The sequence below is a fragment of the Anticarsia gemmatalis genome, chromosome 16 (assembly GCF_050436995.1).
Source record: "Anticarsia gemmatalis isolate Benzon Research Colony breed Stoneville strain chromosome 16, ilAntGemm2 primary, whole genome shotgun sequence".
In the NCBI taxonomy this organism is placed as follows: domain Eukaryota; kingdom Metazoa; phylum Arthropoda; class Insecta; order Lepidoptera; family Erebidae; genus Anticarsia; species Anticarsia gemmatalis.
Window position 1 is genome coordinate 11178440 of NC_134760.1, and position 27092 is coordinate 11205531.

The following is a 27092-nucleotide window of genomic DNA, read 5'->3' on the forward strand; positions in this document are numbered from 1 at the left end:
TGCCAACTAATAGCCATTTTATCAATGCAACAGATCGACGGAAGCTGCAACTCATAAAGATGAATTTGGCAGTACATTTAGATATACACTTCAGGTATTGTGGAAAAACAAAATAATGGGCCCAATTTCCTAAAAGGACTAATATGAGGTTGATGATACGGTTGCAAACAACACATTCTTCAATCAAAATGCACAATATTCAGATTAGTAAAGTAGTTGTTATCAATATTACCAAACTCGGCAGGTATATGGCTTATGTCTCATTCAAGTGAAGAAGAAGATACTGGCATCTGTAACACAGCTTCGGCTAGCATAGATGTCAGGACAATGTGTGGATATTTTAACAGATTTTATATTAATATACATATTTTGTTTCTTTTTTTTATGTCAGGTCTTTGGTTGTAGGTAGTATCATGGATACTAATAAGAGCGATTTTGGGTTCCGTCATCCGCAATTCTGCCAATTATTTTTATGCGCAGCGGTTTGATGCTACATTCAGTCACACAAAGTAAAATAGCGCGCCCTTGCGCTGTTGACTCTCTTCAATGGCAAAAGGTCGGACCATTACCGTAACCAGAAAACCGTTTAAAGTAATAGCGTATGCGACTGCCGCACAAGAGGTCTCAGGTTCGAATCCTGGGTCGGGCCAAAAAGTCTTTTCCGAGATTTTCTGTTTAAAAATTCTCAGATATTGCCCGGAGTTAGGAAGTTGAGGTCTTAGACCTCCGTGCCTCGGAGAGCACGTAAAGCCGTCGGTCCTGCGCCTGACCTCTCTCTGGTCGTGTCGGTTTAGCCGTCCCATCAGACTATGAGAGTAAAGGATGAGAGAGTGTACCTGTGTATTGTACACACACTTGGCCACAATAAACAAAGTCCTGCACAGTTGGCTGGTTTCTATGAAACTGGGCGCCGTAGCCGAAATCGGCCAGGACGACACACATCTATACGATCTGTGTATTTGTGTTCCAATATTCTAATTCAGAGGCCATCACAAATCAAAGAATTTTTAAGCATAGCATACAATAAATATTTATTATTTCTTTCCAAATATAACAAGTTTTGTTAACACTATACAGGCTATCAACTATTATTATGTGCTCTTCTCTTCAATAGTTCTACGTGCGACGAGTCGAATGGCCTGTAGTCCGTTATCTTAGGCACTTCTAACATCGTTATTTCTATAATACAACACATCACTTGAAGCTGGTCTCTTGCGTTTTTTATTGCCTGAAAAGAAAAAAATCCTTTTAAAACTTATTTTTTGCCTGCATATACATTTGCCGAAAACTGTAGTCACACTTGAATCTCTCTCTTAACTTACAATGTAAAATGTATAGCACAATTTTATCCCATGGATTCCATTCCAGGAGGAATTTTATCCCATCGATCGATCCCATACAAACCTTTTCCCAACAGTTACATACATATAAATATTTTTTTTCCAATTTAGTTCAGTTTTTCAAAACTTATGGGCTTACATTCATTCCAGTGAATTATTTTTATAGATAAGAAATTACTGTCAACTTACACTAACAACTTTCTCTTGCAACTCTGGTTTACTTGCCATCTGTTTCTTCATCAAATTCATTTGCTGCGGAGTGACACCAACTAGCTTGGACAACACATCGCTGGCAAACTCCACATCCAACTTCCCTGTACCATCCACTATCGTACATTTCAAACTCCATTCCCCTTTACCTACGGATAACTTGGACAGTAACGTCATCACTTGCCCCTTCACATTAAACACTTTCCCATATCGATCAATTTCACTCATTTCATTAAGCTGTTTTATATATACAAACGGTTCAGCAGACACGCGAACAGGACCTTTATTCTCTACAGCCATAGGTTCATTTTCCTGTGCATCGATCTGTGCTTCTAATTCTCTTAAATAATCATCATCTTCATCGAATAGTAGATCATTGTCTGTTGGATAATCATCAACATTGTTGACCGTTTTTTGTTTTTTCTCTGGATTTGAATGTTCAGTGGTCAATGACCTTTTGCCTGGGTTGTCTGTGAACTGTGCTTCTAAGGCAGCTAGTTGGTCTATATCTATGTCGTCATCGGCAAAGTTTTGTTGGATGTGGCGTGCTGGCTCCAATATTGGTTCATGTGTGTGGTTGGTTGTTGGTGGCATGTCTGTGTGTGGTGTTGGTATGTTGGCGTTTCTAGGTTGGTTGATTGTTGTGTTGAGGTCTGCTCCTGAAAAACAGGCAATATTGGGTAAAAAATTGCAAGTTTTAGACAAAAATTGTAAAAACACAAAAAAATATGACAAACATTTGGGTTTACAATACATCGAAATTTTATGAATAGAAAACAAAACTTACATCTATACTAATATTATAAAGCTGAAGAGTTTGTTTGTTTGAACGCGCTAATCTCAAGAACTACTGATCCGATTTGAAAATTCTTTCACTTTTAGATAGCCCATTTATCGAGGAAGGCTATAGGCTATATATCATCGTTATCGCTACGACTAATAGGAGCAGAGAGGCAATAAAACATGTTACAAAAACGGGGAAAACTTATGTGACGCAAGCAATATAGCACTTAAGATTATAAACTGTCCAATCTTACCTGGTGTAATAGTGACACCTAATTTAGCCGTCAGTAGACCAGCAAGTGAGTTAGATATGGCTATCTCTTGGACCTCTCCTCCCAGCAGTTCTACAGCACTTTCAGTTAGCAAGAGCATGCCCCTCCTGCATTCTACTGGACCTGGAGAAACATTGTATTTGTAACTATTCAGCATTAACAGTCAATGTACAATACACATACAAAAAATCACCCCTTGTTCCCATAGGTAAAGATAGAGATCAAAGAGCATCACTTAGTATTATCCTTACAAACTTCCCTTGCTTCATTCACATCCATACAGTTCGACATACTCATACTTTTTTGAAGGACACAAGCAACGTGATTCATGTACAATCACTGTAATTTGACCAAATTTGACAGAAAAACTGTGACATTATTTGATCACAAATTTTTAAGCTACAGTTAATTTAGCTCAAAACTAGGCTGGCCTTACTCAGCAGTAGACCAGTAAACAGTAGAATATTAAATACCTTTTATAAGTACTTTACAGCCTGGAGTGATGTCACAGCTCAGGTTCCTCATGGGTCTGTATTCTATTCCAGATATTTCCTGCACACCATCAGTTAACTCCAACTTTATCATTCTGGAACATGAGTAGTTAGTTGCATGATATGTTTTATCGAATATTATAAAAAAAAGTGGCAATATCCAATTACAATATATATCTTTATAGAGAATCTTATTGGATTAAAAAAAATCATAGTATCTTTGCCTATTTTGTGAACACCATATTGAGTAATCCTTTATGTGATAAACAATAATAATTATATTTTATTCAGTGGGGTAGGTACATGTACAGAGTGTCAGGTTTGAATCCTGGGTCTAGCCAAATGTCGGCAAAGAGATGATTATTATAAATGTATCTTTTGTGCAGTAGACTATGCAGTAGTATTATCCTATATTTACCTATGGCTAGATATCTTTTCTTCATAGTTTGTGGTCGCTTCCACATTTTCCATATTTACTTTCTGCAGTTTTAAGTATTGTTGATAAGCTGGAGTGCCTGTAAACATAAAGATAAACAACTAGAACCCATGATGTTTACTTAATTAATTTTTCTCATCACCATAAGAAACTTTTAGTGGATAGAGCCAAGTGGTGGAGAAAGCTATGGAAGACTGACTCCACTACTATATGGGATTCATAGCATGGAAGAGAGAGGTATCCAAATTTCAAATATGTACTAGATAAAAAATCATTATCTCAGTGAGAGAATAAATTTTATTATAAATCTCACCTAGTCTTATTTGACTGAGAGATGATTTAGGAGTTTTATGAACATACCTATATCAATAGCAGAATTGATTTGTAAAACAAATCTTCCATTAAGTACAGTTTTATGCTGGCTCTTCAGATTACTCGGTAGACTTCCCGGACAGATACTCTTCAAATCGTTGAGTAACCATTGTTCCTTCGCTAAGTTTTTTATGTCTGCCTCAGTGTAATTACTATCACTATCTTCAGATAGATACTCTACGCATCTGAAATTGAGTTTTAACTAGCTGATTATACCTATATTAAGTTAATTTTAGGCTAAAATAGCCATTTGTTTTGACGTCTTACCCGACTAGCCATTCCTCATCAACAAACATCTGATGTGAAGCCAAATGCTGGCGGACGGCATTTATGAGAGATGCTGAAGACATCTTGCCGTATCGCAGTTAGCAAATAATTGTAATACATATCAATAAAGCTGATATAGATTGTAATTTTGTTTCGATCGGTTTTCCCACTATTTACAACCAACTGTCAAACTCAGAAACTAACAGTGACATAACTTGACATGTGATGTTTGACATTGACACATAAGTCGTTTCGTTCTATATAATAATGTTAATTTAATAATAACCATATATTATGGATATTGTATGGGAAAATATTTGATTTGGAACTGATAAATTAAAATAATCTTATGTAAAATCTACTTGCAAAACAATTAGTTAGCTGAATAAAATTATCATATGTCTATGTACAAATTGTGCATAAAAGTATTGAGTAAGTCTCAAAACTGTAAGCGTTTGACATATTCTTTTACAGAATAGTAGTAAAAACTGTACCCACTTAGACTATCACTAAAATATAGTAAAAATATTGAATGGCATTTACTCGATTTCCTGGTAAAAATTGATAATGTTTTGTTATTTACGGAAGTTTTCATGTAATAATTAGGCAACACCAAGTGTGTGAGTGAACGCAAAAAGAGCTTGCCGATATTTCATCCATCTCCCTCGTAAATTTTGGACATAGGCCGATTGACAACAAAAGGCACTATTTTGAGGATCATTGTTGTTTTAAATGTTTCCTTGTAAATAAGTGTTGTGGAACGAGCGCCTGTATTCGTGATTTACACCGTGGATGAAAAAATATGAAGCGGCGAAATGCCGAAACTGGGAAGATGCGGCGCCCCTTGAAGCGCACAAAAATCACCGAAGGAATGTACGGAAAGTGAGTGTATACTGTTTGTGTTGTTCGTTTTATATTTGGAGACAATTCTACATGTAGTGCGGCATGTAATTCTGTGATAAAGTTAACATAAATATTATGAAATATATCGCCTATGTGGGTAGAAAGTACCATCTGGCGAACATAGGGCGCTTACAGTTTTGTGCGCGAACACAAAAAGAATTCAGGAATATTCATTTTTTCATTTATAATGTGTGAGGAAGTGGGACATGTGTTGTCTGGATCTCCCCACTGTCATAATGTTGCACATGCATGTTGGCAACTTGTTAGGGGTGCTAACAAATATTAGGTATTGTATACCTCTCAGAAATAGGCCAATATTATATCCCAGACTTACTTCACTAAGTTATGCATACCAAAACTTAATCTATGAGGAAATGCATTTAAGTTATTGGAAGGCAAACATATTTGTTCATTTGCATTTTCCTCATCCTAAACTTAAGACTTGCTTATCACACCATAGGGCATAGCTTATCAGAACTTATTTCTGTTCCACTTAATCTTATTTTTTCCTGCCTTTAAACATACCCAAATATGTAAATAAGTTAGAATAAAAATCTGTGAAAAAAATATATTACAAGCTATGGTCACCAAATTGCATAGATTGAATGATACAAATCATTGACAACAATGTATCATTAGATACCTATTATAAATGCACAAGAATCTAATAACAATCCACCTAGAACTGGTTCTACCAGTTGACAATTGCCACTGTCCTTTCAATCTCTCTGATTATTTTAAATTAATATCTGTTCACACATCCAATGAATGTTATGATTGTAAAATACTGTCTGGTCCAATAAGAAAATAATAAGTTACTACTGTTAGAAAAAAAAACAAACCTTTTAAATGAACTTTTTTTTTAGGAATACTAACTGCACAAAATTAAAATAGTAGTAGATTAAAAAATAGTAGGCCAGTTATAAAAAATAAACTAAAATAAAAAAAAAACTCCTAAAATGTGAGAAAAGGGAAATAGCTTGATTAAAATAAGTTTTATTGTTTTTATTTCAGTTCGATGCTGTACCTGAAGTTTGTAATGGTTTGGGCTACAGTAGTAATGGCTGACTATATGCTGGAGTTCAGATTTGAGTTCCTCTGGCCCTTCTGGATGATGCTGAGATCAGTCTATGACTCATTCAAATATCAAGGACTTGTGAGTAACATTTATCTGATAGATATATGACTATAATTTAGAAGTAAGTACCTGTAAGTTACTAAATAACAAACATAATTTACATGAATATCGAAAATTAAATATTGAAATAATAAAATTCCAATCCCAGTATGTGTTGTTACCTGTTTCAATATTGTTGCAACACATTCAATCATTGTGTAATAAATGTTCAGCCAAGGTGTTTAATAAAATTTATGTGACATGGGAAAAATTAGCTGACCATTTCTTTTTTTTTTATAGTAGAGGAAAGTATTTAACTTCCTTTATCAATAATTTTTAGATTTATTTAGATGTCTAATCAGAAACATAAATAAGCCTTTTTAGTTTTGTAAACTAATACAAATAAAAGATTTTTTCTATTTTTTATTTTAATGATAAAACAGTAATGGGTACTATTTATTTTATACTTAAATATTTTTATCAGTATAGACAAAAAAAACATTATATCTGATATATTTTTTTTCCATTTAATATTATTTAATTACCAAGCCCAACACCAAAAGAGATAGTTATTATAATTTCTATAACTAAGTTAATGTATGTGTGTATTTATATTCATGGAAGTTTAGTTCCCAAGCTCCACTTACTGCACATACAATAACACTTATGCAAATAAAACATAGAGAAACACTTTCTGTGAACTGAATTTCTATTTTGTTTTGCTATAAATAGTAAATTGATTAATGTGTGCAAGTGTAGGATAGCTTGTTCTGTAACCACAAAATAAGTACATTATTGTCCTATATAAATACAGCAAGAATTAAAACTAACTACAAGTGTTAGTAAACTCCACCTGTAAAGTATTTATAAATTTTAAAAGGTACTGATTTAAAAAAAATGTTTGAGGTATCCTCCTATTTATACTAAAATACAAAATACTAGAATAAGGACTGGCGGTTCCCTATCTACCTCTAGCAGTGTTTTTTTATTTGGCCAGGCAGCTGATACAGCACCTTATAATACCGATCTTAAAACGGCTCTGAATGTGGTCCATTCCACACTAAAAACAAGTGATGCTTGTTTGCCCAACCTCTTTACCACCTACCTCACCACTACCATGGAGAAGTCGCAAAAATTCTATAAAATCGTGGCAGCTAAATCGCCGTCGATTAGCAGCTTAAAATAAATTTTAATATGATTTTTCAGTCATGGCATCTAGAGAAGTAATCTCACTAATTTCAAGCTTATGGTAAAAGTGTGTAAGACCTTTATGCCAATGAAAAACATACCCTAATTATCTGTCAATAAAATTGTATTTGTTTGTTCACAGGCATTCTCAGTGTTCTTCATTTGCATAGCCCTCACATCTGACATGATATGTTTCTTCTTCATACCACTGCAGTATATATTTTTTGCTGCAAGTACCTATGTTTGGGTACAGTATGTCTGGTACACATGTGAGTATAAGTTTTTATATATTTATTTAAAATGTATGAACAATAGTCGATTGCCTCCGTGGCGCAGTGGTTTAGTTCACCACGCCCGCTACCCTTGCACCGTGAGGGTTCGATTCCCACACGAAACAATTATTTGAGAGATCCACAAATAATTGTTTCGGGTCTGGTTGTACTTTGTGTCCGTTGTTTGTATGTCTGTAAAAGTCCCCGCGACAGAAGAGGAATTCTTAGTGCGAGAGTTGTCTTCTTTATAAAAAAAAAATAACAAAACTAAAGTGGTATAAAAGATAGGCCGAGTGTATCAATGCATTTTCTACCAGTAAATTTTTGGGTTAAATTGACTTTATTAAGGTAGGTGGACAAGTAATATTTGTATGATTGACAAGCAGCCTCTGTTAACATCCATTGTTTGTATGTTTGTAAAAGTCCCAGCTACAAATTATTCTTTAATGTTGCTTCCTATTAACATATTTTAAAATAAAAACATATATCAAAATATGTTACCCATATAAAATAATAAATGCACGGCAAGCAACATTGTTAAAACTCTCAAATGAAAATTAATTTCCGTGGGAATAAACGTGCGTTTGTTACCAAAATAGTGATGCGATTACTGCGGCCGTTTCACTTAGCTGCCATGTTGTTTTACGAGGACTCCCGAAATAAACACCAACTACACGTTACTATGTTATTATAGTATGTCCAGCGGGAATTAGTAAATTTAGTTTTTCATTTAATTAGTATTATTATTAGTATTAGGTCATATCTACACTAATATTATAAAGCTGAAGAGTTTGTTTGTTTGTTTGAACTCGCTAATCTCGGGAACTACTGGTTCGATTTGAAAAATTCTTTCAGTGTTAGATAGCCCATTTATCAACGAAGGCTATATATCACGCTACGACCAATAGTAGCAGAGTACCAGTGAAAACTGTTCCAAAAATGGGGAAAATTATGATTCTCTTATGTGACGCAAGCGAAATTGCGCGGGTCAGCTAGTGATTACTATATGACATAGTATATAGTAATTTAATTCACTCTTCTCTGTCACTCATTCGCAGTAAATTATCTTAGGTAAAAAGTTAAGTAGATTTCGAACTCTTATAACCCGTTAATTTTCCAATTGACGTTAATATGTTGTAGCCTCTAAACCAAGAAACTTAGCCTAGCCATTATTCAACCCATCTGGTATACCTATATATTATTTTCTCGATTGCATCTATTGTTATTTCAAAAAGGAGATTTTAAAACCGTTTACGGTCGAAATCTTAAAATTCGTTATTATTTTGGCAATATTCCTTCCAACAAAAGCTACTTTTTTTCTTTTGAGTAGTTTTACCTAAAGTACTATAGTTACATAATAACTTCCTAGAAAGTTTTCCTCTCTCCGCGTTGTTCCCTGACCTTTAACCTATCTCGCTATTTTATATTCTACGTAACTTACCTGCGTAGGCAGTCACAGGAAGCACTGTTGTACAAATCTACCGTCTGTTCAGAGTATACGAAACTGCACTGTTGTAGCAGAAATATCGCTCCGATTTATGGATTCTATGAATTGACCAGAATCCCGAAACATTAAGTAGTATTTGAATCTCTCCTGTCTTATTATCGGACACGGAAAATCTTAAAATAAAAAACGATGTGGGATTTAAATCCACGATGCTGGTAAAGTTAGGATTTGTGTTCCTATAACTGTTGAAAGAATTTCCAAATATTGAACCCTAAGCGATGTTATTCTTTACTGATAAAGCAAGTCATCAATATTCTCTCACAGTCGCATAAATTAAATAGTCGTTAGTGTCATAATGATGATGACCTCCTCAATCGATCTCGGATATGGCATGACCATTTCGGCCCCTAATCAAATTGGTGCTGATATGGATACGCCATGAGATGGACAATTTTTGCAGAAAATTTCTCGAATAGTATTATTTTCGCTGGATGTGATTTTAAGTCAATTGCATGTTTGTTTACAGTTGCAGACAAAGGCATATGTGTTCCGACAGTAGCGATATGCTGTCTGCTAGTGTACGTGGAGGGTCTGTGGCGGGGGTCGCGCGGCGGCGGCGAGCTGTGCCGCCCGCTGGCCGCGCACTGCGTGGGCTACCCCGTGGTCACGCTGGGCTTCGGCGCCAAGGCGCTCATCGCGCACCGCCTGCGCCAGCGCCGCCAGCGGCACGTCCGAGCCATGAACGAGTTCTACTTCCAGCTCATGCGGGACGCGCTGCCCGAGACTGCGCTCGACCAAGTATGTATACGATAGACCGGTAATATCAATTTTCGTATTGTGTTCTTGTGTTCCTAGCTAGTGCCCCCAGCAATCAGATATAAAGCTCGTGTTAAAGGGTGTCGTTGTATAGCACGGTACATACTTGTGAAAAATTTTATGTATTGACATAAAATTTTGTTGTTGACATTGGTCAACAACAAAAACAGCAAGACAATGGTACTCTAAGTGACAATATCCCTCGCTCGTAGACGCAGAGTCAGCAGCCGCCGACGAAAGAGGCGAGCACCGTCGCGAACGGCGGCACGGAGACGGGCGCGGGCGGGGCGGCGGGCGTGGGCGGCGCGGCGGCGGGCGAGGCGCGGCAGCTCAACGGCTCGCTGCGGCGCCGCTACTTCAAGGCGGCCGAGCACAACGGCCACTGCGTGCCCGAGCGCGCACACAAGCACGCGCTCAGCAACGGCGCCGCCTGCCCGCCGCACGACGACGACGACAAGCACGACCACTCGAAAGGTAACACCGTACCGCTGACGCAATAATGCCATTTGTCCACAGACGCCGAGGAACTACATAAGTAGGACGTTGAAATGCTCCACCGCCTGTAGATTTTTCTTGTGGAATGCCTTAAACTAAATTTTATTCGGTTTCAGGTGGTGCTAAAAATTCAAAGTTGGAAAAGAAAGAGGCTAGTATATTAAAAGAAGAAAAGAGAAAGAATAAAAATAAAGATAAAGATAAGGAGAATATTGATAGTCATAAGAATACAGAACATAGTAAGTATACGTCATTGCTAGCACATATCATGACTTTAGACAATTTTTTAATAAGAACTATTTCGTAAACAATAATACAGTTTGGGACTAAAATTATAATTTAATATTTTCTAGCAAAAGAGCATATAGTTAAAGAAGTAGAAAGTACAAAAGAATGTATAAAAAGTAAGGATTGCAACAGTAATAAGGACAAAGAAAAGGAGAAAGAGAGAGATAGAGAACGAGAAACGAGAGAAAAAGAGAAGGAACGCGAACGAGAGCGAGAGCGTGAACAGGTTTGTCGAAGTTTTGAATGATGCATTTATTATTTAGTTCGATGTGATCATAATAATTAATATGTTTATTGTTATTGTGTGTAATTCCATATTTATTTATTTTTAGCGTGAATGTTCGGAGGAACTGAGACGAGTTCGTGCGGAGTTGGCGGCGGCGCTGCGTGGCGAAGCGGAGGCGAGGCGGGCGCTGGCCGCCGCCGCCGCCGCCGAGCGACAGCGGCGCGCCGACCACCACCAGCTCAAGCAGGCGCACGCCGCGCTCACGCAGAGGTGACGCACACGCTGATCGTGATGAACCGCGGTTAGCGCGAGCGGAGCTGTGGTGGTGACCCTGCGTGTGTGTGTTGCAGGCTGGCGGCGTGGCGCTCGGGCGAGCGCGCGGCGCTGGAGCGGCGCCTGGGCGAGGAGCGGCGCGCGCGGACACAGGCCGAGCAGCAGCTGCGCACCGCCCGCCACCACGCGCGCCCGCCCAGGTAGTGCCGGAGCTGCGAGCGTGTCGGTCCCACGCGTGCCAGTGCTAACTGAGCTTTGTTCCAGCGGGGAGTGCGAGAGCGAGTCGTGCCGGGCGCGGCGCGCGGCGGCCGAGGCGGAGCGCGCGGCGCTGCGCCACGAGCTGGGGCTGGCGCGGGAGCGGCTGGCGGCGCTGCAGCGGGAGCGCGGCGGGGAGCGCGCGCCCGACGAGCGGCCGTGGCACGCGCTGCAGGAGCGCGCCGCGCACCTGGAGCGAGCGCTGTCGGCCGAGACGCGCGTCAAGCTCGACCTGCTGTCGGCGCTCGGCGACGCCAAGCGCAACATGCACATACAGGAGAGTACGTACCCTCCTTACTCCGGCCCTGTCTCTACCGCGAGCGTGCACGCCCGTATACGTCTACGTTTGTGACGTACGACTGTGTCAAAAAATATCATTCGCCTAAAACGTTATCTCTATTTGCAGGTTTAATATCGAGACAAGAGAAAGAGATAGAGGAACTGAAAGCTCAAATGTTGGCGGTGATGCCGACCGAGTTCGTGACGCCGGTGAGCGGCGGCGTGTCCAAGCTGCGGCTGTCGGACGGCTCGCCGCTGGACCCCAACGCGTCGGTGTACACGCCCAAGCAGCTGGCGCAGTGCTCCGACGCCTGAACCGCTCCGCGCTCACGGGACTGCGCCCGCGCCGTGCTGCACCTTGTCCTCGCCTTCGACGACCCGAGCCGCCGACCGCCCCCTACGTACTGAAGAGAAATACTCGACCTCGTTAGTATTGCGGTGGAGTGTTTCACTTCGACTGAGCGACGACAAGGAGCAGTGAGCGCTGGACGTGTTAAAAATAGACCGGCGCTCTATTCGTGAGGGCGGCGAGAGGTCCCGGAACTTTTCGCTTGTGAGATCACTGCGCTGTCCTCTCCACAGTCCCGTGCGATAACGGCATTAAAAACTACAGGTATGCGATTGTCTAAATTGTTTTATAAATGCAGTAAATGACTATACTTGGCCACTTGAAATCTTAGAATTGTCCTGATGTTTTCGACATCAACAGTCGCCAAACTGCCCTGTTTACTATGTTTGTAAACCATTAACGACGAGACAAAACCATTTGAGTTTAGAGAAAAAATCTAATAAATGAGTATACAATTTAAAAAGGCATTTCTCATTATGTTTACAGTGTGAGATGTGCCCTTTTAGATATTTAATATTCAAGAAATATTGAGAACGACACAAACATAATATTAATAAAACGATTTAGACAATTTACTCCTTACGCTACTGCTCCACTTGCGTGTTTACAGTAATGTGTAACATAATCATTACTTGTTGTAGTCTGTTCATTTACAAACGGCAATAGAAACTACATTTAGTCCAAGTGCCGAGTATTTTTGGTATACTACGGACGTTAATCACGCGTCAGGAATTGCATCAAATATGCGACAACGCTGTGCCATTGGTACTTCAATACAATGGAAAAGGGTTTTTGCAATTTGCACACAAACTGCGAAGAAATTAAGAACAATATTATAATGGCCACTCGTTTACCGTGCTATTATACTTTAAAGTCTAAGTAAGGTGCATCTTGACGTCTTAAACATGATCGCATGTGGAACAGTAGGTAAAGGAACATTATACTATCCCTTGAATTTGTCGAACACGAGGGTGTCTGCATTGTACCTGTTAGTTAATATGACTACCGAGCTTTGAACATTACCCTTGGAGCCAATACTGGTCTTTGTATGGGCGTTTCCTGATCTCAATTTTGTTTTTAGTTATCTAATTGACATGCAAGCTGACAAAATAAATGTTTTCGTTAATTTATTGTTCTAGTTAAATTTGAAACGATCTGTTTTTTGTAAGTCCACAAGAATTTGGCTGGTGTATGTTTGGTTCGAATGATTTGATTAAAATTCTTTGATTTGGTCACATTTGATTTGAAAACGACTGACTTTGATATAGTATTATATTCGCAACACTAGTACTGTTTGTGCTAAGTAAAATGTCCATACAAATATCGGTACTTAACCGGATATAAACTTAAAAATACAAGTGTGTTAGTTTTGTAACAGTGTACGTACATAAAGTCGAGACAGAGCGTTTATTTTTTCATATTGAAATATTTGAATTTCACACATTCGTCGTAATATCTTGGTCTTAAATTAATGTGAATTCGCCCCCGAGGTCATTTACAATTTTACATTGCTGTTTTGCGCGCACAGTTAAGATAATTTTTAGACTGTAGGTGCGGTCGAAACGGCGAATGTAAAACTTGAAAACATACTATTATGACGTTTTATGAAGATGATTGTTAAGTACATAGTCAGAAGACGTTACGATAGTGTTGAAATGTGCATTTTTCGGCATTTGTATTAGAGCGGGGCTGTACAGTTGTAATGATCTCTTGATGCATAATGTGTATGGATACGACAGTCTGTGTGATCGCTGCTGCAGTCTACTAAATACGTGTTCTTTTTAAATTTTATGTGATAAATTGTACAAATTAAGATCTGAGATCGAGTCTTCTTCCTTGTATATTAAATTTGTAGTTTTATTCGGCGTTTTTAGTCCAAATTTGTCTGTATTTACGTGTTGCGCGACCGCGTGGTCGGTGGGACGGTGGTGTATTCTTGTTGAACATTTCAAAGTGTTGGATATTGTTTGATGCGTGTGAGCATAACGACAGTTTCAAACCATGACACGTGATGACCGATGTACTAACTTGACTGTGATGACGATGCATAGATGTTTGTCACTTGTTCTTTCAATATTTTGACCGGTACCTTTTAAAATATACGTTTTCAACGCATAGCTCTGAAATACCACTTATCAAACTGAATGTTTTTCATGCATTGTTTAATTTATTAAGGTTTGACTGACAGTGTATTAAATTTACATTTTATTATCCATAAAATTATTCTCATTAAAATGTTACAGAAAAAAGCGATGTTCTATGTATAAATGACACGCATCTATGTAATCGCTATTACAAACAATTGGTTATAATAATATGTATGTAACAAAGAAATGTTTATTATATTTATATATTGTAACAAACTGCATACTCTACCTACTTTAGTTACAGTTATTCGATTTATTATAAGTTTCACAGATGATAAGAAAGTTAAGGAATTATATAACATTGTAATGCTACGATATACGATTCTCCCTCGATAAAAAAAACATCTAGATGATTTTCATGTTTTCACCTATGTTAATTACTGCAAAATCTCGATATACTGGTTTTAAACATTTATACAGTACATACATACAGAAAATCACGCCTTCTAGTAGGCAGAGACCAGAGAACTAATTGTTTGATATATTTTTTATATAATCTCCATTACACTAGCAACTGAACAAGAACTAAGCTAGACTAAGCCAATGAAAGAACTATTGTGTCATTCAGTACTGCAATGTTATATGATTTCTTAACTAAAATGTAAAATACGTTGATTCCATCCATACTATGCGGTATCATTAAACTTTGCGTTCTTCCTATTTTCAATCTTCCAGTATAAATCTGTTGCATTTAAATAGTACAATTATTTTATAAAAACAGGTAGCTTATTGTCGACATGATCGAATTTGAAAATGACCGAGTCGGATCGAGTTTACGTCAAATCATACTTTTAAATTACAAGATCTATAGTGAAAATAGTGTGAATTAAACCAATGACCCCCGGTTTCTGAGGTACATTTAGCGCAAGGTATCTATACAATAGCGTTTAAACATATAAAAAAACGCTATTGAATAGATAAACTACCGCTAAATGTACTCAGAAACAGTGGTTGAATTATACTTTAAGCTTTCCATTATGAGCTGGTTTGTAATCTAAGGGTACGATTTGACATAAGCTCGAATCCAAGTCGATCGATTTCAAACTCGATTCTGTCGGGAGTAAGCCTCCAGGTCATTTATAAGCATCGGAATTGTAAGATTATGTAGGTTTATAGCGAGGTTCGTGGTTTATAAGTAAGTGGTCGGTGTGACAGGCGGCGTGCGCGATACATAGCGTTGCTCTACGATTGTACGAATATACGCTTGTGAGTGCCAATACAGCATTTTTTATAGTCTAGAATACTTTTGTGATAGATTGATTTTGACATGAGAATTTAGAAACTACTGATTCAATTTTTTTTTAAATATTGCATGAGAATTACTGATTTGTCAAATTGACACATTCGAAATTTTAAGCTAAGGTAATTAATGTGTTAATCCTCGTTCAATACGAGATAATCTATAATGTTCAATTTAATGTATTTGGCGTCAATATACGGAATAAGTAGCAAATTATTTACATTTACAAAATTCATATATTAAATTGAAAAGTAACAAAACCTTCTTAGGTAAATATTGTAAAACTGTTGTGGATTAGTACAAAAATATTGTAATTGTTACGCATGTTAGTGAATTTGTTTAATAAAATCTATTAAATCTACAATCTGTCACACAAGTATTCTGTACTATAACGTTTAAACATGACGATGACAAGCGATGAAACGCACATTGGATTATATAAAGTAAATATTTCTGTATTATTTCTGAGATTATAACATAAACGTTTCACTCTAGTCTTAAAGGAGGTCGATTTAACATTGTCGGGTAACAAATGACTAGTCACTTGTACCTATATTTTCGAAGTTAGAGCAAGAACGGTCTGCATAAAATGTGATATATTTATGCCCGGTTACTGAGGCACATTTAGCGACAGTTTATCTATTCAAACTGTCATGTTTATATGAGCTTTAACGCTATTGAATAGATAAACTATCGCTTATTGTACCTACCTCAGAAACCAGGTGTTAGTAATGGTGTTTAATAACCCAACTGTCAATAAGAGTTTGTTTATTTAAAATCACATTAATTGTTGTGTTTACGAGGGAGATTACAGTTCCGAAAGCTTCCAGACATGTGTAAATCGACCTTTAATAATTTGTAAACCTAAGTTTTTAGACGTTTAGTTTTTTTTTATAACAGACTGCGCACTGCCCTCGAAGTTAAACTTCCGTTAATTAGTTGGGAACTACGTAAAATGATTGTGAAAAAGTACTTAATTTTAGCTTTAGACTTGATGTGATTATTTTCGGAAATGAAATCTGTCTGGAACATGGACACCGATGTATATTTTTTCATAAACATGATCAACAAGAGAGTGTTATCGTAGGAACAAACGTACAATGGGAACGATCTGAATTTTCACTAGTGAAATGTAAGTGATAATGTTTGTTTGTATTATAAACAGATGCTGTAACAGCAATAAAAAATCAGACTTGCATTTTCTTTTTTATTTGACCCTAATGAACAATTTTAGGCTCAATATACTCCGGGAAGTCCGCGGCGCGGCGAAAAATTAAAATCAAAATAATTTCAAGCTTTATCGACGTAACATAGAGACCAAAATCGCTTGTGTTTGAATGTCGCACGTCCTTTTACCTATTACCCGCGGCATCTTGCCCGTAGAGCTGACATGACGATCGCTGACAGCCTGCCGTCTTGGTGTGGATTAACCCTTAAAGCTTAATTCTTTTCAAGTTAGGATGAGGACCCAGATCAGCGATACGGATAACAGGTTTTGATGTTCGATTTGATGGCGCTGTCTTGGAATACCCAACTTGGGTTAAAAATGTCGTGATTTTAAGAAATCACGACAGCTTTTGTTTTATCTTGAATAAACTGTTGATTAAATATAATTCTCTCTAAGAATATCTCGATTTATAATAATATTGTGGGTTTAATATGGAGGAAGCAGTGAAAATTATTAAAGAAAAAGTAAATAAACTGAACAGACTTTATGATTTAGATTTTATTTACAATATATTCACATTGTGTACACAATACATATTTGGGACAAGCTATAAAACTAATAAAATAAAATCAATACTAAACTAATGTTTTCCATTTAGATCTGATATTCGTGCCTCACTAACTAAGCTCTGTATTTCAAGTTGTACTCTTAGAGCCTTTTGTAAATCCATTTTTCTCAACTGAGTTGCAATATACTTTCCATAGATATCAAATTCATCATCTTTTACCATAGACTCAGAGTTTGAGTCTGTACTCCCTCTAAACGTTGAACAGTCTGTGCTTGGACTTCTTTGTTTTATTTTTTTCTTTTTATTTTCGTATCTGTCTTCTGACCTTTCTATTTGCTGAAATTCTCTTGTTGTATGGGACACATCTCTTGGTTCTGATTTTAAAATTAAGTTATATTCATCATCATCTTCTGGAAATGGGTCAATGGTTTCTTCTTCTATACCTTCACTATTTTGGGAAAGCCATATTTTTTGGCATGGATCTTCAGTCACGTCTTGTTGCTGTAATAAAAAAAGATATGATTATTATTGTGTCCATTTTTTTTGTTATAAATAACTTAATTATAGACACTTAGATGTATAAAAGAAATACTAATGACATGGATTTTTAGTAGTTAACCTGTGACCATACAAAATCTGGGTTTTTATTGAATATAATCACGAGTTAGAGCTAACACTAGAATGCTGGAAATTACAATACTGATTCACACTGAAGAGCGCTTGACTATGAACACATTACTAAGAACAACTTACACTATCGAAAGAGCAATCTTCGGCAGGTCTTTTCCTACTGAAACATTTGTGCCACTCTCCAAACCACTTCATATTAGGTCTGTATGTTCGATCAGGTCCCGATCGCTGCTTTATTTTACTAATCTCTTGCGAGTACGTAGAGCGAAGATTCTTTATTTTCATCTTTAGCTCAGTCTCATTAAGTAATATGCCAGTGCTCTCTTTAAATGCAGCAATAATTTCTCTGTAAGCTTTTAACCTTTTAGAATTTAATCTGTAGTTAATGTGTTCAGGGTTCCACAGAAATTCATAGTCGAGATATAACTTAACAAATTGACAAGTCTCACGCTCACTCCACCTCATTGTTTTTTAACAATCGTATTCAATACAATAATTATTGTAATAATTTTTCATGAGCAAAATAAATACTGGGGTACCAAACAAACAAATCTGTCAAATTGACAGTTCTAAACTTTGTTGCCAGTGCGTTGCTGCTAATGTTGCTCTCCTTATTAAATAGGGAATAACTAATGCTTTCCTTGTATTGTTTATAACTGGTTATATAAAATTACTTTCATGTTATTATTCGTATTATATGAAATAGATTGATAAATGATTATTTTACTTAAAACACTATTTGTTAAAAGTACCTGTCAGAGCAAATCGCGTAAAAGTCACAACTTTTTTTGGAATTTGGCGCGTGGTTTCAAGTTGGTGAAACATCAAAACAAACAGTGAGTGAATAAATATTGAGATGTTTTGTGATTTTGGTTCCACAACGACTAACGAGGTACCTAAGTGAGATGTTGCATAGACCCTTTTGTTTTTGTGCATAAAACACTTGTCATTTTCAAATATACATAGATGACGATTTGATTTTTGTATGCAGTTGATTGCTGTTCATACAATTTTTTTAAAAAGGAACCAATTCTTTTTTGTTGGATGTGTTATCAAGTGTGTTTTTATTTAATGAATAAAAATACTAATGCTGTAGACTGATCTTCTATTCTTTTTTATTATAAAACAAAACTGCAAAATCATTGCTTTGTTATGTACCTACATAAATCAGCTAGATCCATTATTTTCTTATACTGAGGGATTACTAAGATTGGAATATTCTTATAAGTATACTGATAAGTTAAAAAAAATAACATGAATGTCTACAGGTGAAATGACGCTCATTAAATGAGCTTTAAATTTTAAGATATATTATAGTGTAAGATATTGCATGTATCTGCCAGCTATCCAGAATTAACTGCAATTGTAATGGCAAACAATCACAAATTGTTTTAAAGCAGGAATATCAGCAGTTTTCTCTAATAGATATAACAATTTCCCACAAAGGTTTAAATCTATAATTTTCTAAAGATAACCTAGTAAAAGTAGGGATGGAGTGGAGTACTAGTTCAAAATGAGCAATGAAACACAATATATTTTTTTTATGTACAACATAGCCAGCTGTTGATGTCTATATTATATATTTTAAAATCTTTGGTGTGCCACTTTGAACAGGCCTGAGAAATTAATATTGCACAATTATACTAAAATAAACTATTTTACAGTCTGCTAGAAAAAGCTAATCACTGGATACAATGTCTGAGATTCTAGCCTCACTTACTAAATTTTGTATTTCTAATTGAAGTTTCAAAGCTTTGTGTAAGTCCATCTTTCTTAGTTGAGTGGCAATATATTTGCCATAGATATCAAATTCATCTTCTTTTGCACAATCTGATATTGAATCTATAGAGTAATTCCTGGCAGAGGCTCTATGCTTGAGTTTTTTCTTTTTAAGTTTCTTGTAATAGACTGGTGATGAGTGTCGTTCAACCTTCACTTTCCTTTGCTCATCTGGTTTGGTGGAGTCATATTCATCATCTGTTTGAGGAACCAGTGGGTCGGGATTTGTTTCATCTATGTTAGAGTTTTGTAGTTCTTGGTCCACCCAAATTTGACAGGAGGAATCCACCTCTGGGGCTTCTTGAGACTAAAAAGTAAATTGGCATAGAGTTACTACATATTCTAGACATTTCAATCATAGATTTTGTTTAATGAGTCGAGGTTATAGCTACAAATTAACCAGGTTACTTAATTTATACTCACGGTATACGAGCTCGTGTGACGGTTACTGGGTATGTGCTTCAGACAACGATCCATCTCATGGAACCACACAAGGGAAGGTTCGTATATCGCGTCAGGACTGGACTTTGACAATATTTTATGAACTTGCTGTACATACGTAGTTCTCAAGTTCTTTATCTTCATCTTAACTTCGGGAACTGATAAAGATTTCATAGTCGCAGCTTTAAATTCTGCACTGATATCAGTGTAAGCTTTTCCCCGCTGATACCTGAGTTTGTACCCAGAATGGGCTGGGTTCCAAAGACACTCATGTCTGAGATAAATCTTTACAAATTCTAGCGTTACTGCTTCACTCCACCGCATACCTAATAAATTTACAGCTTAAAATTAAAAATCTTCAAATTCACAAACTGTATTTTGATTTGTGTTTTGACATTTTTGACATAATAGTGACACAAACAAGTCTGTACGAGAACTTGACAGTTGTTTATTTATGAAAAAGTAGAAATCGCGTTTTATTATTGCTAGTATCTAATATCTGTTGTTGATTGTCGTATGTAAAAATATTTTACACTAGCTGACCCGCGCCACTTCGCTTGCGTCACCTAAGAGAATGGGTCAAAATTTTCCCCGTTTTTGTAACATTTTTCGTTGCTACTCCGCTCCTAATGACCGTAGCGTGATGATATATAGCCTATAGCCTTCCTCGATAAATGGGCTAGCTTAGTATAGATCTATTTGGATTATCTATACTAATATAATAAAGCTGAAGAGTTTGTTTGTTTGTTTGTTTGTTTGAACGCGCTAATCTCAGGAACTACTGGTCCGATTTGAAAAATTCATTCAGTGTTAGATAGCCCATTTGTTGAGGAAGGCTATAGGCTATATATCATCACGCTACTACCAATAGGAGCAGAGTACCAGTAAAAAATGTTACAAAATCGGGGAAAAATTCACCCATTCTCTCTTATGTGACGCAAGCGAAGTTGCGCCGGTCAGCTAGTAAACAATAAACTTGTGTAGATATTATCTATAATGTAGGTATAAAAATAAGTATTAGGTCGGGGAAAAAGGCTTTTCGCATTATAGTATGTATGAACTTGTAATAAAATCTCTTTGGCTTTAAGAATCACAAATGAGTACACGGTTCATTAGGTTTCTTTCAGTGAGCTCATGAGGTACCCAAATATCGAGCTTTTTTGTGTAGAGAAAAGATTTTATTACAAGTTCATACATACTATAATGCGAAAAGACTTTTTCCCCGACCTAATATTTATATTATGAAGGATTATGTAGTTATAGAGGAAGTTGTATTTGCCAGCAGCTAAATGTGTTCTTTTATTTTGATAATGGCTTAACTATTTAAAATAAGCAATAAACTATTACCAGGATTACGATCAAACAATTTGATATTCATTGTCTGAGTTTTGTAAAATTGTTAACATAATCAACTTTAATTTGGCAACGGAAATGACCTTTGTTGCATAAAACTTCATAAATGGTTGTAATAACGGTCACATACCTACATATTTACATAGATAGATATAAAGGAGAATATTTCTACTATTTTGTAAATAGTTTGTTTCGGTTATGACTTCAGTTTTCAATCATCACATAAAAAAATAATAATATAAATATTATAAATCTGAAGAGTTTGTTTGTTTGAACGCGCTAATCTCAGGATCTACTGGTCCGATTTGAATTCTTTCAGTGTTAGATAGTCCATTTATCGAGGAATATAGATATATTATATACTATAGACTGTATAACATCACGCTAGGGTCATTAGGAGCGGAGTAGCATTGACAAATGCTACAAAAACGGGGAAAATTATGACCCATTCTCTGTTAGGTGACGCAAGCGAAGTTGCGCGGGTCAGCTATGCGCGTACGCGAAGTCGCATACGCGACTTAAATTGAGGCAATGAATAAGAGTTTATTTTGAATTAAAAATTTAAATGTAGGATGCTAAATTGATTTAACATAAACTGTCGTACCGCTGGGGTTTCTTACTCTTGGCTTGAGGGAGGGGTAAACGTCTTGGGTCTACCACCCTGGTTACAAGTTAGCTCAACAACTACCATCGGCAGTGGCAAGACAGTTATTTGATTGTAGTACCCTCCACGTACCCCGTTACATAATATAACATCTTTTTTATATTTTAGGACCAATACAATCTAGTGAACATGACTATCAACCCGGCTTTCATACCTCGAGGTTTCCCGTTCACGAGGGCTAGAATTCAAGCGAACGTTACTTTGCCCAAACTTAAAGCTTAGCTAGTCGATGGACACATTGACATGAGAATATCACAAATAGATAAAAAGAAAGCTAAATTTTAACATGTACAACGTGATATAAATAAATATTTATACACAATTAAACGCTATCATTATTTTCACTATCTATTCGCGAAAACTTAATAACTGAATGGATTTATATTAGATTATGATTGTTGTTATGTATTTCCTGATCTGCAGTCTGTTACTATGCCTCTTTTTAGTGGTTTCACTCATTTAGCGAACTCCGAGATTCTTAATGCTTTTATTTATAAACTAAGTTAGGTAGGTTTGTTAGAAAATAACACCTGCGCTTTTCCCTGTGTCATTTCTCAAGTGTATTCTAAAAGCAGAACACGAATGTGACGTGTAGCGCCAAATGTAAAAGGCTGTTGATTGAAACCCGATAAGTTATTTTTTGTTTTTAGCAATTTTCACACTGCAACGACACCGCGGTCGAGCGACACTAAACGAACGAAAAAAAAGAAAATCCAATTGCTTGTTGATGACCTCTCACCCTATTGGGAAAAATGTAGAAATATATCGCTCACTGTGTTTCGAATTCAAAAGTTCAGTTGAAACTGAACAGCTTTTAAAGAAATTCGATACATAGGTACTTAATGTAATCCACGATCTGGGTTGAAATAAAGAATACTTTTTTACGCGGGGAAATATGCATCACATCCAAGAGAACATAAATATCCTTGTAATAGCGCGTTTTATTTGTTTGACCTCTGTACTTAGAACGGCGTAGACGATTCAAAATAATTGTAAACTTCGGTCAGTAGGAAGAAAAGGAAGAAAGGGTCAGTAGCACGATTATCTACAACTAGCTGACCCGCGCAACTTCGCTTGCGTGACATAAGAGAGAATGGGTCAGAATTTTCCACGTCTTTGTAACACTTTTTACTGTTACTCTGCTCCTATTGGTCATAGTGTGATGATATAAAATATGCTTTTTTTTACGAAAAATTTTCTCATAATCCATACTCCATACTAATATTATAAATGCGAAAGTAACTCTGTCTGTCTGTCTGTCTGTCTGTCTGTCTGTCTGCTACTCAATCACGTCTAAACTACTGAACCAATTTGCATGAAATTTGGTATGGAGATATTTTGATACCCGAGAAAGGACATAGGCTACTTTTTACCCCGGGAAAATGACGCATTTCTCGGGAAAATTCAGAAAATTCAACGAAGTCGCGAAAAATCAATAAAAAAAAAAAAAAAAAAAAATAAATATAAATATTATTGGACAACTCACACACGGTCATTTGATTCCAAACTAAGCAGAGCTTGTACTATGGTAACCAAATAACTGATAAACATACTTATATACTTCTAAATACATACTTATATAGATACATTAACATCCAGGCTCAGAACAAATACTCGTGCTCATCACACAAAGATTTGTCCTGGGTGGGATTCGAACCCACCACACGCGGCGCTACGGTTGTTGCGGCGAGGTGACCGCTTAAACCACTGCGCCAAACGTGCAGTTAATACTATAATGACATTGAATTAACAAAATTCCGGTGCCATGGCAACTGTTTTAATGGCGGATATGTCTTAGCGCGACTTCTAATATTATAAATGCGAAATGCGGCGGGTAAAAAGTAGCCTATGTCCTTTCTTGGGTATCAAAATATCTCCGTACCAAATTTCATGCAAATTGGTTCAGTAGTTTAGGCGTGATTGAGTAGCAGACAGACAGACAGACAGACAGAGTTACTTTCGCATTTATAATATTAGTATGGATTGGAACCATCGAGTTTCGAGAGTTTTATATTCAAAATATGCTCCAAAAATGTTACTATGACGTCCGCTAGAGGCGGTGAGATTTTCGTACAGAATTTTTGGATAGGTCGTCAATTGTCGATACTCGATAGTAGTAGAGAATGGGGCTACAGTTGTCCGACTTGCTTTTTGTGTTGGGGCCCTCGGAAGCCAGAACAGAACATTGCGCGCAATTCGCAGCATAGGCTGTTCCTGGCCCCCGAGCCCGGAAAGTGGCCTTCACCACTTCCCAGACCAAGCCGACCACAGCCACCGTCCGCTCGGGGAAGACAGGCTGAACGAACGAAAAATATTATTAGGCTTCATCCCAACTTATCTACTGCAGCCCGTCTCCAGAGGTCTGGATCAATATTCTGATGTTGTTGTCCAGCTCCTCCGCCTATTTGTACGGTCGACTGGGAGACTGGTCTTCCAGTTGGCGATGTCCACATTGTGGGGCACATGAGTCATCCGACATTCAACATAAGTTGCCCGTTCAGGTCTACTCCAGCTACGTTAGAGCTACGTTCTGCTATTTGAGCTGAGAAGCGCAGTGTGGAGTTTCTGACCATATCTGTTTATCTTTTTACGTATTTATATGTTGCTTTCATTAACTCTTCTGATTTCCGCGATCTTCAATCGTTATCTATAATTATATCGATAAAGCGTTGACATAAAAAAATAAGCCATTATCTAGATTACAATCAAATATTTGATTTCTTTGAATATGTAATATTGACTATATTATCAATTTCGTTTTGGCAACGGAAATTAACGTTATTACACAAATCTGTAGTAATTATGCGTACAATACGAACACATATCCCTGTACTATAAGTACTACTTTTATATAGACACCTACTATGTCACTTTTTTCCAGTTTTATCAAGTTGACAATCAAACATGGTCAGTCACACGAAAAACAATATTTTATTTTTATTTTCAATGATTACCTATTGTGTTTCGGAAAAGGTTTGTTCTATTTTGTTTGTAATATGTTATTATGGTAATTACTTATTGCGTATTTGTTTTTATAACATTGTCATAATTTGTGTTTGTAACAACGTTTTATTAAATTTTTTTGGTCAGTTATATCTCTATCTATGGATCTGTCCGACCATTGATTAATAAAATTAGCACATTGGAATGATGTATAAATCATTCTAATTTTTATATACTTTTATTCCAGGTAACATATATTAATGTGGAACATCCTCGTGTCACGTATAGGAACCCGAAGTACTTGTCGTTCGCAAACTTAACTACAATAAGATATGGCCGAAGTAATCCCATTTACTACGTCGGATTGCATTTTGAGAATCTTGTGCCCTTTGACAGCACTCTCCAAGTACGTATTGTTGCTTTTTGACTTAGGTTTTTCACATGTTTTTATAGTCGGGATAATTAATAGCCTCTCACATAAATGGAAGAGGGTTCGACCCCAGAAAACACACTTTTGGACATCAGTGACTCTAAAAAGACTTTTCTTTGAGGCTTCATGCGCATATATGTACATAGAAAACTTGTTAGGTAGTTGTTCTAGCGAACGAGGAAAATATTGTGTGGAAACGTGCGGTCTCTAAATAGGTGTAAAGTTCCCAACAAAGTGCTGAAACCTTAACTAAATCAAAAGATTGGCTCGACTACTTACCCTGTTTTACTAGATTTCAAAGGGTCTGCTCAGTTAAGTGGTAGTTCTTCGCAGTGACGCTGGTTCTTTTAATTTATATATTTCAGGTTGATTTTTATTTCTATGAATTCTTAACAAATGAATATAAAAGAAGTTTTGTGGAGTTTCACTATAATTGGTGCCACCTCACGGAGAAAGACATGTTGTTTGGCTCTGCTATGAGACAAGGCAAGCTGCTGAAGCCTTGTCCACATATGCCTGTAAGTTCACAACGTCATATAATTTAACTATCATCCTCGAACTTCGTTCTCTCAAATAAAATTAGCCTGTCTTCTATTGCCGTAATGAAACTTATGCCTTTGTGCAAATATGAAAGAAAAAGCCTAACGCTCGAAACGTTACTCATTCGTTTTACTTATTTACAAGATGCATGGATATAATCACTCCTTTTTGGCATGATAGTAGAGATTCAAAAACGCAAATCTTGCTGCATTCAGGTCAGAGTTTGTCATTTAAAATGACTTGAAAAATCATAGTTTAGGTGCGCTGATATGGCGCTGATTAATATTTCACACACCATTTTTCAACAGCTACTCGGTTGTCCATAGAAGATAGAGGTAAGAAATTGCACCACTGTAGTCGATTATATTGTACATATATAGCTATTAGTGTGTAAGTATTGCCTAAAATAATATAAAATCTCTTATATTTCAGGACCAATACAATCTAGTGAACATGACTATCAACCCGGCTTTCATACCTCGAGGTTTCCCATTCACTAGGGGAAGAATTGAAGCGAACCTTACTTTCCCTAAACTTAAAGCTTGGGTAGCTGATGGATACATCGACATGAGAATATCACAAATTGATAAAAAGAAAGCTAAATTTTAACATGTACAACGTAAGAGAAATAAATGTTTATACACATTGACGATATAATAATTATTACTTACATATTATAAACAAAGTCTCTCGTCCTACCTCTCTGTTCGCGATTAACTTCATAATTATACAGATCTTCATGTGATTTTCACTTAGAAACTCATCAAATAACACAAAACTTGACTTTGTGTAATTTAACTGAAATATGACAATATTTGTTATTCTATCACAATTTTCTAAACGTGTTTTAAGTTCGATATTTCTAATAGTTTCGGTATCCAATCTCTATCTATTTAGGGGTAATACATCTGCATTAGTTAGTTTAGTGAAAACTGAGATAAGCCGGTATAATGAACAAGATTATGTAGTCGTGAGCACGATATATCTTATTTGTAACTCGTGGGTCGGGATCAGAAAGGTGCTAATTTATTGCTGGGCTTCGTACCGACATTATCTACACTGTCTAATGATAGCATAATCATACTTACGGATTATCTTTTAAATGGTAGA

General features: G+C 36.6%; 5 protein-coding genes across 5 annotated transcripts; 2 read left to right on the forward strand and 3 right to left on the reverse strand.

The window, feature by feature from the left end:
- Positions 1-1005: 1005 nt before the first annotated feature.
- Positions 1006-4362, reverse strand: LOC142979296 (recQ-mediated genome instability protein 1-like). The gene is made up of 7 exons (XM_076124142.1): positions 4172-4362; positions 3893-4089; positions 3515-3611; positions 3079-3191; positions 2588-2728; positions 1530-2209; positions 1006-1228 (listed from the first exon to the last, which is right to left on the reverse strand). Exons 1-7 carry the CDS (start codon positions 4252-4254, stop codon positions 1082-1084), a joined length of 1458 nt encoding a protein of 485 aa, XP_075980257.1. The 5' UTR covers positions 4255-4362; the 3' UTR covers positions 1006-1081.
- Positions 4363-4777: 415 nt separating this feature from the next.
- On the forward strand, positions 4778-16664 carry LOC142979289 (macoilin). The gene is made up of 11 exons (XM_076124127.1): positions 4778-5053; positions 6089-6230; positions 7522-7648; positions 9625-9896; positions 10127-10388; positions 10526-10648; positions 10763-10923; positions 11030-11193; positions 11274-11396; positions 11461-11732; positions 11858-16664. The coding sequence occupies exons 1-11, from the start codon at positions 4974-4976 to the stop codon at positions 12043-12045; spliced, it is 1914 nt and encodes a 637-aa protein (XP_075980242.1). The 5' UTR covers positions 4778-4973; the 3' UTR covers positions 12046-16664.
- Positions 16665-17182: 518 nt separating this feature from the next.
- Positions 17183-18389, reverse strand: LOC142979363 (uncharacterized). Its single transcript, XM_076124230.1, has 2 exons — positions 17956-18389; positions 17183-17703 (listed from the first exon to the last, which is right to left on the reverse strand). Exons 1-2 carry the CDS (start codon positions 18295-18297, stop codon positions 17275-17277), a joined length of 771 nt encoding a protein of 256 aa, XP_075980345.1. The 5' UTR covers positions 18298-18389; the 3' UTR covers positions 17183-17274.
- Positions 18390-19338: 949 nt separating this feature from the next.
- LOC142979348 (uncharacterized) lies at positions 19339-20467 on the reverse strand. The gene is made up of 2 exons (XM_076124210.1): positions 20035-20467; positions 19339-19918 (listed from the first exon to the last, which is right to left on the reverse strand). Exons 1-2 carry the CDS (start codon positions 20374-20376, stop codon positions 19511-19513), a joined length of 750 nt encoding a protein of 249 aa, XP_075980325.1. The 5' UTR covers positions 20377-20467; the 3' UTR covers positions 19339-19510.
- A 4480-nt stretch (positions 20468-24947) lies between these two features.
- LOC142979625 (uncharacterized) lies at positions 24948-26591 on the forward strand. The gene is made up of 4 exons (XM_076124657.1): positions 24948-25042; positions 25260-25418; positions 25808-25960; positions 26415-26591. Exons 1-4 carry the CDS (start codon positions 24974-24976, stop codon positions 26589-26591), a joined length of 558 nt encoding a protein of 185 aa, XP_075980772.1. The 5' UTR covers positions 24948-24973.
- The last annotated feature ends 501 nt before the right edge of the window (positions 26592-27092 follow it).